Source organism: Sitophilus oryzae, unplaced genomic scaffold (assembly GCF_002938485.1).
Source record: "Sitophilus oryzae breed Bouriz unplaced genomic scaffold, Soryzae_2.0 scaffold_1586_pilon_pilon, whole genome shotgun sequence".
Classification (NCBI taxonomy): domain Eukaryota; kingdom Metazoa; phylum Arthropoda; class Insecta; order Coleoptera; family Curculionidae; genus Sitophilus; species Sitophilus oryzae.
This window is the reverse complement of record NW_022146265.1, coordinates 2,661,268-2,673,686: the sequence shown is the minus strand read 5'-3', so window position 1 is coordinate 2,673,686 and position 12,419 is coordinate 2,661,268. Positions and strand designations below refer to the sequence as shown.

Here is a 12,419-nt window from a genome sequence, read left to right as displayed (position 1 = left end):
TCCGAAACAAAAAAAAATGTTAAGTGTGGCATATGATTGTACTCAGGAGACCGAGTTCTTTCAAAATCTGAAATAAAAAATGCAGGTCCGTATTTAAAAAAATTAAGTTGTCCTCTGTATATCACAAATTATCAGCTAATTTGAAAATCTAAAAATATTATCAGATAGCCCTAATAAAGTAGCCATTAGTTTTTTGATTTTCTAAAAAGTAACGCCAGGAAAAAATAAAATTGATTTTCAAAAAAATCCGTTTTTTCCAAAAAAACTCAGCAATCCTTGACATTTTTAAAACTTTTTTGATGGTATCTTGGTGAACATCCTAAAGCGCAACTTTGTCCCAATTTAACCATCTTCGTATCTCTTACGGTTTCCGAGATACCAATGCTCGTACCTCGAATTTGTAGCACCCTGTATATACTCGATTTTGCTATTACGCGTTTGCATTTTTTGACACCAGTGACTTATTTTAATACATGTTTTTATCTTATAATAAGTAAATAAAAGTGTTTGGTTTGGTTTAGTTTCTCTCTTTTTAGACACAAATAATATGATATAATGCACATGATTTGTGTCCGACTCCATGTCAATTTTATAAAATAATGAATGAAAGGCTAATGATAGCGTTTTTAACTAAAAATATGCGTTTTATCGGTTATTGAGCTTTTAAACTCATAAGAACGCGTTCTACTTACATTAATTCATATATTTTTATTTTCAGAACCATGATATAGAAATAAAAATAAAAAATATTTTGTAGCAACAAATAATGATATGTAGAAGGGGCATTAAAAATATAAAAGTACATTATTAAATTACGATGAATTTGCTTTTACTAGACAGTCTTTGTGCGAGAAAACCTGAAAACAAAGATTTTAAGACAAAAAAATACTGGTGGAGGGTAACATTGTTGATGGTTGCTTTCATTTTGAAATCCACACACAGACATAGACTATCTTAGTTTGGTATTTTGTTTCTTCACATTTATAAACAGTGGCTGTTGAAAACGGGAACATCTTGGACACAAATTGCAGAAAATGTTTCGAAACATTTCCTCTAAAAGTTTTGTTTCCGTATCGAAGCATTTCAGGAAACGGCTAGTGACACCACACTGGGAACACATGTAATAAAACCATATAGAATATATAGGTTTCGAAAATGTTTCCTATTTGTGGCATACCGTTTCCATTTTTTGTCAAGAAACAGACACGATTATTAGAAACATTACGTAATATGTGTCCAAAAATACTACTTGGATGGAGAATTTAAACGTGGGCGGATTATTCTTAGCGACCATCTATAAGAACAGGTTCACCAACAATGGCAGTCACCCACGAAAATGTCGATGCTGCCCGTAAGCTGATCTAAGAAGATCGACATGTCACATATAGTAAAATTAAAGCATCATTGGGCATTTCAAAGACCTGAGTTCAAAAAAAATTACATGCAGAATTATCTGTAAAAAATAGTTTCTTATTGGATACCGCATCTGTTGACGGAAGAACAGAAAGCAATTAGAGTCAATTGATGCCAAAAATCTCTACCCCGGTTTCACGCAGGAAAATATATACAGTATACAGTGTATTGTCAGTGGTGATGAATCCCCTGAATTTACTTTTAAGAACCCGAAAATAAACGTCAATCGGCTGGTGTACCCTGTCCAATAATCGGGTGTTTCGAGATGAACGTTGGGAGTTTTCGATGGTGATGTTTCCAAAAATATATGGTGGCGACATTTGTCTCAAAAGCCGGTCAGGTAGCAGCAATTCTTCTATAAGATTCAGAACTGATTGCTATTACAAGCGTCTGTAACCAAACTAGCTAGTTTAGAAATAAAAAACTTTGTTTTTTTTTACTTTAAATTTAAAGCTATGTGCTTATAAAGGTCTTAATATTTTATTATTTCTTTCACAGCTATATAATTTTTAAATTGTTTGATGCGGTTTTATTGCTTTTTTTATGCTCATACCTATATTTTAATTGGAAACTCATAATGTGTTTTAAGAAAAGAATTTCACGGCCGCCAACTAGTATCCACTTGGTAAATTTATCGCCAAGATTTATTGGGCACTTTCAGAAAAAGTGGGTTAATTTCACAGCATCTGGCAACAGCGATAAGTAACTGGCGCCAATATTATCATTTTTAAATGGAATATAACACGCGAAATTACCGAAACAAATTTGCCATAGCAATATCCGCGTTCAAACTTTTAGAACATAAATCTTTTCGTTTGAGTATTTTACTCGTAGGTAATGAATATTTATGAGCACACTTTTTTCTAAGAAAGAACTGTAAATGTACTTTTTTGTCGGTGAAAAAATGGAGCTCTAGTAGTGTAGAACTCCTTTCGACTACAGTCTGTCCAAGGAGTGTAGGATATCGTTATGATTCTGACAGAGGATATCCCAAATTTTTTTTAGAAACACAAAAAACTGTTGCAAAGCTTCATTCAGAACCTCGAAATTAGTGGAATAAATTAGTGGTTACAATTATACTCTAGAGTTTACGATCATTTACAATGTTTAAAAAATACAATTAAAATTAATAGGACATTGTAGCAATAGCTTGCGGTAGTCAATTGTATCCACAGAGAAAGCCCCTAATAGTTATCTGATAAAACAATAAACTTTTTATTCTAACCGCAATTTCTCTTGACGGATGATAATCAAAGGCCAAAATGACATTACTTGCAAATTTTTAAGTATAATTAGTGGAAAAAGTTAAAAGGTTGTTAACTTTTTCTAGTAATTGAAAATTACTACTATTAACTTTGACATTTGAAATGCTTACATTGAAATAGCGGTATGGTAATCCGATTTTTCGAACTATACTGCTAGTCAATATAAAATATCCACGTATAGTTTCAGTCCGTTATTTTAGTTAGTGTATATGTGTATTTTGACACCTGGATTATGAATGTGTAAATTAATTATTGTATCTACAATATAATAAGTTTATAAAGTTGAGTATAAATAGTTTTATAAAAGTAAGAAAGACCATCAGTCGCATACCGTTCACATAACTTTTTGGTAAATTTTAGACATTTTGGCAAGGTTTCAAAAAATGTTTCGCTTGTTCCTCTTTTTTACCCTCTCGTACTCTATTTTTTATTTTGAAAATTGGCAACCCTAAGTTAAAGTTATGCACTTACTATTAAAACTAAAAAAATTTCGGACTTGCAAATTATTTTTTTCTTTTTCTTGCAATTATTTTTTCCAATTGATATAGTATTGTCTAGGGATTTTGCAGAGTAACCATTCTGAAGCAAATCGGTTATAATATTACTTAGTTCAGAATTCAGAGATTCTTGGTCACTGCATACCGGGTGCATCTCAAAAGTGGCTCACCCCTATAACTTTTTTATTTTTTCAGTTAAAAAAACGAGATTTTGTATGTTAGTATATGACATAAATTAGGATTGATTGACGTATTCAATTGTTTTCGATCACTTTCTGTTTCACCGGAAATGACTACAACTTTTGATTTTTAAATAGCACCCTCGGTATTTTTTTACTTTAATAGAAAATAACACTCTGAATAGAATGACATATCATATGTGAACTTTTGACATTTTCGCATATGGTTTATTTGAAATTATAACTTACGGTTCGTAACGAAAATTTAACTCGAAATACCAAGTATGTGGTATCAAATTATTCGTAAAAAAATGCTTTTTCCAAATATGCTAATGAGCCACCCTTGTTCCATTTGAAAAAATTGAGATATGATTAAAAATACGATTTGAGCATTTTCTAACTGGCCAGGACAAGACAATAAAATCTATTTTTCCAAGGCTCCTTGATTAAGAATTGGTGCTTTAGCATAGCATTCTAAATTGAATTTTAAAATACGATTTTTTATTAAGCGAGAATGTGAAAAGTTGACATATGATATGTCATTCTATTCAGAATGTCATTTTCTATGGAATAAAGTAAAAAAATACCGAGGGTGCCATTTAAAAATCAAAAGTTGTAGTCATTTCCAGTGAAACAGGAAGTGACCAAAAACAATTGAATACGTCAATCAATCCTAATTTATGTCATATACTAACATACCAAATCTCATTTTTTTTTTATCTGAAAAAATAAAAAGTTATAGGGGTGAGCCACTTTTTGAGACGCACCCGGTATAGTAATTGCTCTATGACATTATGTTTTGACTATACCTTTTTTGGTTGCTTCAGAATGGTTCTACCATTGCCTGGAAACTTATGGTGAAATTTTGATAAAATCATTTAGTACACACTAAAAACACGGTATGTCGCTAGTGGTAGGAAAAATCAATTTTAGAGGTTACTAGTTATTTGGTTGCCTGTGATATGCATATACAGGGTGTTTCCTAATTAATCTAAAAAATAAAAAATCGTTAGAAAACGGATTAAGGCGGGCTCTTAATAAGTATATTTATTTTTTTCTCGACAACTGTTTGATGAACAAGAAAAACTCAAAAGATCAATCTTGTTGAAAAAGGATGGCCAGCCAAGAAAAAATATATTTTCTTTAAAAAAGCAGTGGTGTACCATTTATGTTAAGCAAAATATCGATTTTTTCAAATTTTTAACACCCTGTATCAGAAAGGAAGTACTGGTAGACCCAATAGTTATATATAAATTGTTTAAAGAACATATGAGGAATCACACCACAATTTTTTTAGACTAATTAGAAAATACCCTGTATATTGTCGACTTGACAATGATTGCTGATAAATCAAAAAATACCTTTTCAGTGAAATAAGCCCGATTTTCGCAGGAAAAATTTTGATTTTTATTGAATTTGGTCCTGATGCGTCTGCAAATACCGGTTTGATATTTAATTTTCTATCTATCTAAATTTTAAATATCATAGTCAGAAATAGTTTTATTATTTATTAACTGTAAAAATGGTGTTTTCTTGTTGTGTTGCATCTTGCAAAGAAACTAACGAAACTGCAAAAATGCACGTGTTTCCAAAAGACGATAAGGTATGTATCTTAGATAAAAGAAAAATATATGGTATGTATTCGTTGTTTGATTTTTTTTTTGTTCGCTTTAAAATCTATAAATCTCGGTCTATTCATTAGACAGTCAGTCGACTTACGATCATTTACATGAAACTCTGTAAAATAAATAAAAAATAAACTGTATAATATATATATATATATATATATATATATATATATATATATATATATATATATATATATATATATATATATTCTTATGTTTTATTAAAGTTCTTTAAAATAAAATCTTTGAATTCAAATATAAACATAAAAAACATTTACAGCAGAAAAGGCGAAGGCGCTGGGTAAAACGTAGTCTCTACTAAAAACACGGAGGAGCGCTTTGACCCAAAATTTTACTATTAAGTTTCATATCTATCTTAACAGTAGATTATTTTCTTTTATCTATGGGTTCGACTGAGAATTAAAATATTATCCCGTATGTGTGGATTTTCTATACAGAATTGGTCGAACTGTATTCCGAAAACTTCGACAGCATATTCTGCAGATAAAAATAAGTAAAAAAGTTCGTATAAATGTATGTCCTAAAATGTTTAGTTTCGGAGATTCATTTTTATTTTCATTTCTTCCAAATAATTTCTGAAGTAATATCAATACTTGGATGAAAATTGCTGTCTGGGAGTTTTTTGACATGAGAAATTTGATTTTGATATCAATATGACTCTTATTTGTAGGGGACGCCACCTACATGTGTTTTAACTGTTTTGAAGAGTCATAACTTTTCGTCCGTACCTGTATAAAACTACGGAATTAAAAAATATACATTTCCGCGATTTTTTACGTAAAAAGTGTCTCTTGGTAAAAATCGCTAACCGAAATCGAGCAACCATTTTCAAGATATTTTGAATGAAAATAGTCAATACATGTCATTATTCACAAACAATAAACACGTTGAGTAGATAGTTATTTGACTGAAATAATAAATTTGGGAAATTTTTATTTTTTTAAGTTAATCATAAATTTTTCTGCGAAAAAATGTTGATAAAACAGTTTCTGTTGAAATTCTGGCACAAACATATTTCAAATTTATGATTTCAGGCTAATAGGTACTATTTAGTTAACATGTTCAATTTCTGTCAATATGACAGGTATTGATAATTTCGACTCTAAATATTTGGAGAACTATTACTCGTAGCGATTTTTACCAAGAGACCTTTCTTACGTAAAAAACCTCGTAAATGTATATTTTTTTACTCATTGGTTTTTTACAGGTACGAACAAAAAGTTATTATTATTCAAACCAGTTAAAAAATATGTAGGTGGCGCCCTCTACAAGTAGGAGTCATATTGACATCAAAATCAAATATGGGGGGGGGGAGACACAACAAAAATCATGGATGCCATAGAGCACCACTTTAAAATGGAATTGGGCAGGGCACATTGCAAGGCGAAACGATGACCGATGGACGAAGAAAATTATAGAATGGAGACCAAGACACGATGCATTCAGGAGCAGAGGCCGTCCTCCAACCAGAAGGCATGACGACTTAAGGCGTATCCACAGTAACTGGATACAAATAGCTCTATATAGTGGACTTTAGTGGCTGGTTGATGATGATGATGAGGATGATAACACTTTATGGTCAGTGATACTTCTGACCGAAACGTTGTGTAAGCAAAATAGATAAAGACAATGGAAGTCCGAAATTATTTTAGTTTTAATACTGAATCGTTATGCACTTACTAATATAGCAACGACCCCCATGTTATTTCATTCCGGATCATCCTCTAAATTAAGCATTTTTTACCTATTCAGCGTATTAAATTAAAAAGCTTACAAAAAAAAACAAATATTATAAATACCGTCCGCACCATGCCCATTAACTAATTATCATGAATTAAAATATCAGATTATTTAACAAATCATATGTAAATTTCTTAATATTTCTTCTCTCGCGACTTTAGTTGGATTCCTTACTATATCATAACGTTAAAGAGGATTAAAAAAGCGGCATTTTATTAAGATAACGCTTGACAGGAGGACATGTACAGTGTGTTAAAAATATCCGGAAATTTTGCGAATATCTTTAAAGAGGCTTAATGGATTTTTGTACACGACGAATCGTTATAACAGTTAATACTGCGTATATCTTCGTAGCGGGTTCATTGTGGTTTGATGTTCTGGGAACATCGGGTAATATATAGCAGTTTTAATCCTATACATTCATGGTTTCTCGGAAAGAAAGTTTCAGAAGAGCAAAAAAATGTTAACAATACACATAATATACAGGGTTTTCTAAGATGTTTTCTATGGATATCTTGGAAACTACTGGACCTAGAGAGTCGGCCAAATAGGAAAAGAATATGCAGTTTTGTAAGGACAAACATATGCGCCTTTCGGATTTTTGAAAAAGTTTATAGCTTACTAGATATTTTGAAAATAAAAACAAATTTCGACTATTTTAAAAATGCTCCATAATCCTATTTTAGATATAAAGTTTTCTGATAAAAGTTGTGGATAAAATCACATCTTTAATGAGATTATTGTGTTTTCCGTTTTTTTCTTCTAAAGCCTGTGGTTTTTGATATATTATGACACAAACATATTTATGTTATTTAAATAGTAACCATAGTTGGCCATGACTTCATAAAAGTGCCATTTTTTCAAATAATATTTTAATATACAGGGTGGCGCCTCTTATACGTCGCGGAGACTCCAAGGAGAACGACAGTTTGTATTGAAATGAAATTTTGTGAGCATTTGTAGAGTTAATTCGAGCACTTTTTAAAAAATAGAGAGTTCTACAGGGTGTCCCCAAAAAAAGTTACTCATCAAAGTTGTGTTTTTTGTAATGAAATACCCAATTAATTTCTGGATTCTAGGAAAAAAATAAAGGTCAGTTTTATTAGGGTGAAGTATATTAGTTAAATGTAAGGTTTTTGACTTATTTTACATTTTCTAAAAATGAAGAACAATTTTTAAATTTCAATAAAACCTACCTAAATTGGAATTTACCCGGTATAGCCTAATATGTAGTTAAAATAACTATTGTACTTTAAATCAAATTAAAACCTAACCCAAAAAGTTATACAGGGTGAGGTAAAATTAATGTTGAACATTGGTCACCTTTAAAAGCAAGTTACTCCTTTAATTTAAATGGAACACCCAGTATATTATTTCGATATTCAATGAGAAATTCATGTCTCTTCAAAATACTAAAGGTTGCCTATCCCTCAGACAAAGATTTTCGTAGAGATTTTCATTTTTATGATTTAGTGTGAGTAGATCTTTATTTGATAAAATCTAGGTGGCTGTGATATGTCTGACGTTACTTCAACATCGCTATTTAATTAGTTAAACTTTAGCAATTACCAAACCAAACAAAAAAACAACCTGACCAATTACCAAACCAAACAAAAAAAAATCTCAGAAATTTTTCGAAAACGGAAACTTATCCTACATCAGAGAGAAATGATATGATTCTATTAGGAATTATATTATGCAGTAAACAGGAAAGGCATTATGAGCATTTGATTTCATCTACCTAATTTTTGTTACATAATTAAGGTTTATATCTACTTTTAATTCTGTAATAGTTAAAATATATGCCGAATTGGTCCATTATGGGGGAAACCAAGCGCAGAATGTTGGCCGCCGTGCAGACGTCTACCATTCTGTATGCTTCCGAGGTCTGGGGAAGGGCCGTTGAAGTGAAGAAGAATAGGGAAAGGTTAAGGGTAGTTCAAAGGCGATTGGCGCTGCGAATATGTCGAGGGTACCGCACTATATCAGCAGATGCGGCAGAAGTAATTAGTTGCATGATACCGATAGATCTTCTAATATAAGAGAGGATGCAGAGAAAGGTGTGTCTGGATAGATCGCGAGAGTTTAACCGGGAAAAAATACTGAACATATGGAGCGACAGATGGAAACACAATGTAGACGGGAAAGCGCAGTGGACAAGACAACTTATACCACATATAAGAAACTGGATAGATCGGAGCCATGGAGAAGTTACTTACGCTATGACACAATGTTTATCAGGACACGGATGCTTCAAGAATTATTTATATAAAATGAAACTTACTGATAGTCCAAAATGCATCTACGGTGACCACGATAACGATACAGCAGAGCACACAATCCTGGAATGCAAAAGGTGGACCTATGAAAGAAATAAATTAATGGAGAGTCTAAATACAGAGAAACTAACTTACACTAACTTTTTTCCAACGATGCTTAAGTCAAATGAGAACTGGAAAGCAGTCCGGGAATATATGGAGGCGCTGATATCTGCAAAGGAAAACGAAGCCAAAAGGTTTGGAAAGTAAAAAAAAAGCAGAATAATTTGAGTGTACCATACTGCTCTAGTACTGCTTTGTACTTACCACACTCGCTAGTGTCCAACTTTGACTGAAGTGCTCAATTACCTGCAACATCACAATAAAACTGCCTCCCCCAGAAGTAATGCCGAAAGGTAGTTCCTTGGAGAGATACTCAAAGCGGTTTGTGGAGGTTTTTTAGTCGGTAAGGTACCTCAACCACCCCGACAGTACCATTTACGGTCTCTGGTTTGCAGATTTTTCCCCCACGAAAAAAAAAATAGTTAAAATATGTTTTAAACGTGTATCTTTTTATTACAGTACATTTAATTTTTGTTAAATTAACACATCCACCCTAGATTGTTTTCAAATAATAAATATCTACTGACGCAAAATCATAATGACGGGTAATTCTCCATTGAACACCGGAATAATATACGAGGTGTTCCATTTAAAACAATTTTAAAAGTATCTTGCCTTTAAATGTGACCAATGCTAATTATTAGTTTTGTCTCACCCTGTATAACTTTTCGTGTCAAATTTTAATTTAGTTTAACATACAATGGTTAGGCTATATAGGGTAAATTACAATTTAGATAGTTGTTATTAAAATTTAAATTATAATCTTCATTTCCGCAAAATGTGAAATATGTCAAAATTCTTACATGTTAGGCCTATGCTTCTTAAACAAAACTCACCTTTATTTTTTTCCATAGAATCAAAAAATTATTTAATATATAGGGTGTTCCATTACAAAAAAACAAAACTTTGTTGTGTAACTTTTTTTTGGGACACCTTGTATAACTATCTATATTTTTTATAAAATGCTTTCAATTAACCTGACCAATTACCAAACCAAACCAAAACCAAAATTTTATTTCGATATAAACTACCGTTCTCCCTGGAGCCTCCGCCTCGTATGAAAGGCGCCACACTGTACAGGGTGTCCAGAAATTAATGCAACAAAATTTGGTCATAGATTCTTGTAAAAAAATAGGTGACTCATATTTTTTATTTTTGGCGAGTGGCCCCCCTTTTCGGATTTACAGCCTCCTGAATTTCGCCCCTAAAAAGAGTTTTTTTTTAATATCTCAGGGCCCTGTTGGACGAACATCACTAAATTTGGTACACGTTGTTTACCGTAAAATGACATTTTTTGATGCTACATGACTAAATCGGTAAAATTTTACCGTAAATTTCAATGGCAAAATTTTTAAAACGGCAAACAAGTTTAAAATAATTTTTTATTTTCCAAAATCTTGTTTTTTATTACCTAATTGCGAACCAAAATGTCCAAAAACCTAAATTGCCGTTTTTTAAATTTTGCTTTGAAAATTTACATAAAATTTTTAGCGATTTGGTCATATATGAAAATGGTTTTTATTTTTTTATGCGAAAACGGTGCGTCGTACGAAAAAAAAATCAAGAGATAAAGTTGTTCAAAATTTAATGTAGATTTTAAAAATAATTTTTATTTAAAGAAACCAGTGGCGTACAATCTTTTTCTTCAATAATATTTAGTTTAAATACCGTAGGGACGCCACTGATAAAAATAAAAAAAGTTCATAGCATCAAAAAACGTAATTTTATGGTAAAACAACGTGTACCAAATTTAGTGATTTTCGTCCAACAGGGCCCTGAGATATTAAAAAAAAAACTCTTTTTAGGAGCGAAATTCAAGGGGCTGTAAATCCAAAAAGGGACTGGTCAAAAATAAAAAATGCGGGTCACATATTTTTTTTTTCAAAAACCTATGACCAAATTTTGTTGCATTAATTTCCGGACACTGTATAATATGTTTTTTTCTAATTTTTTTTTGACTAATTTCACTTAGATGGCATGGTATTCTTATTCTATTATGATCTATAACTTAACTTATAAAAAGACAGACTATTTTATTACACGGTTATTTTATCAAATGTTCAGAAATCCGGCAATGTTTTGAGTACCTACATAAAATGTATCTTTATAAAACTGAATTACAAGCTTATCTCACAGAACGGCCGGTCGACATTATTAAACATCCCCCGTACCGCCACTTCGAGTGTTTCTCTTGACTCATAAGTTCTCTTGTAAACTTGTCAGGTCATCGAGGAGGCCCATGCCAATTGGTGTACCTCTTTCTATCGCTGACTAAGTTTAGTTTATGAGGAGGAGCGTCATAATATCCAAAAAAAATCGCCAAATATATTTGCTTAGTGAACACGACACCCAGTATACATAACTGGACATGACAATTTTTGATGTAATTATTATTAAGCCCCACGGATTTTTCGATATTAATTTAGTTTGACGCGAAAGATTTCGTCTTTGGAGTGATTTAATTAACAGTATTCGGCCATCGAAAGCATTAACGAAAGGTCCATTTAATAGGATTAAGGAAATGCTCGACTTGCACGGTATATCCGTATAAATGTTCAGTGGACTCGAATTTTGGGACACCACAACATGCCTTTTTAAGAAAATCACTAGCGTAGATAATTTATGTTTCATAAAATCGGTAGCCATTTTTATATAAAAAAGCAAATTCATAACTTTAATGATAATACTGGATCCGGCAAAGAATGTATTGACATGAATCGAAAAACAAAATGCTCAAGAGTCATGGTTCTGACCGTAAAATTATATTTTATTAAAATTTACAAACAAAATTATTGCACAGGGTGTTTTAAAGTTAGGGTAAAAAGGCAACTCCTCAATTAACCCTGTATAATATGCCAAATACTAAAGTTTATAAATAACTGAGTTGAGGAATTAAAGTTGATATAATTATACAGGGTGTTTCAAAACAAATGCGAAAAACTTCAGGAAGTGATTCCTTGTTCAAAATAAAGGGTAGTTTACTTCATAAACGTTGGGTCAAAAGTCAACCATTAGGGAGATATCGCGGTACAAAGATGGCGGAAAAATAATGTTTTTATTTTTTATCTTGAAAACGAAAAGAGATAGACTAATGAAATTTTATGGGAGCATTACTGTTATGAAAACACACTTTCTGCTAATTTTTTCACTTTTTTAAAATGAGTGGAAGGGGTTAAAATAAACTACCCCTATCATTCTTGTTAACGAAATTTAAAGAAAAATCTTATCAAACACATGCAAAAAAATTAATTTGGATAGTTTAGTTTGTTTAGAAACTTATTTATCTCTTGTGTTT

At 31.6% G+C, this 12,419-nt stretch overlaps 1 protein-coding gene across 1 annotated transcript in view; it reads left to right on the top strand.

Moving 5' to 3' along the window:
- Positions 1-1,317: 1,317 nt before the first annotated feature.
- Positions 1,318-12,419, top strand: part of LOC115879715 (rho GTPase-activating protein 36-like) — a 19,350-nt gene continuing 8,248 nt past the window's right edge. Inside the window, exon 1 of the mRNA XM_030896672.1 lies at positions 1,318-1,351. Within this exon, the coding sequence (XP_030752532.1) occupies positions 1,318-1,351 (34 nt within the window). The remainder of the gene's footprint in view (positions 1,352-12,419) is intronic.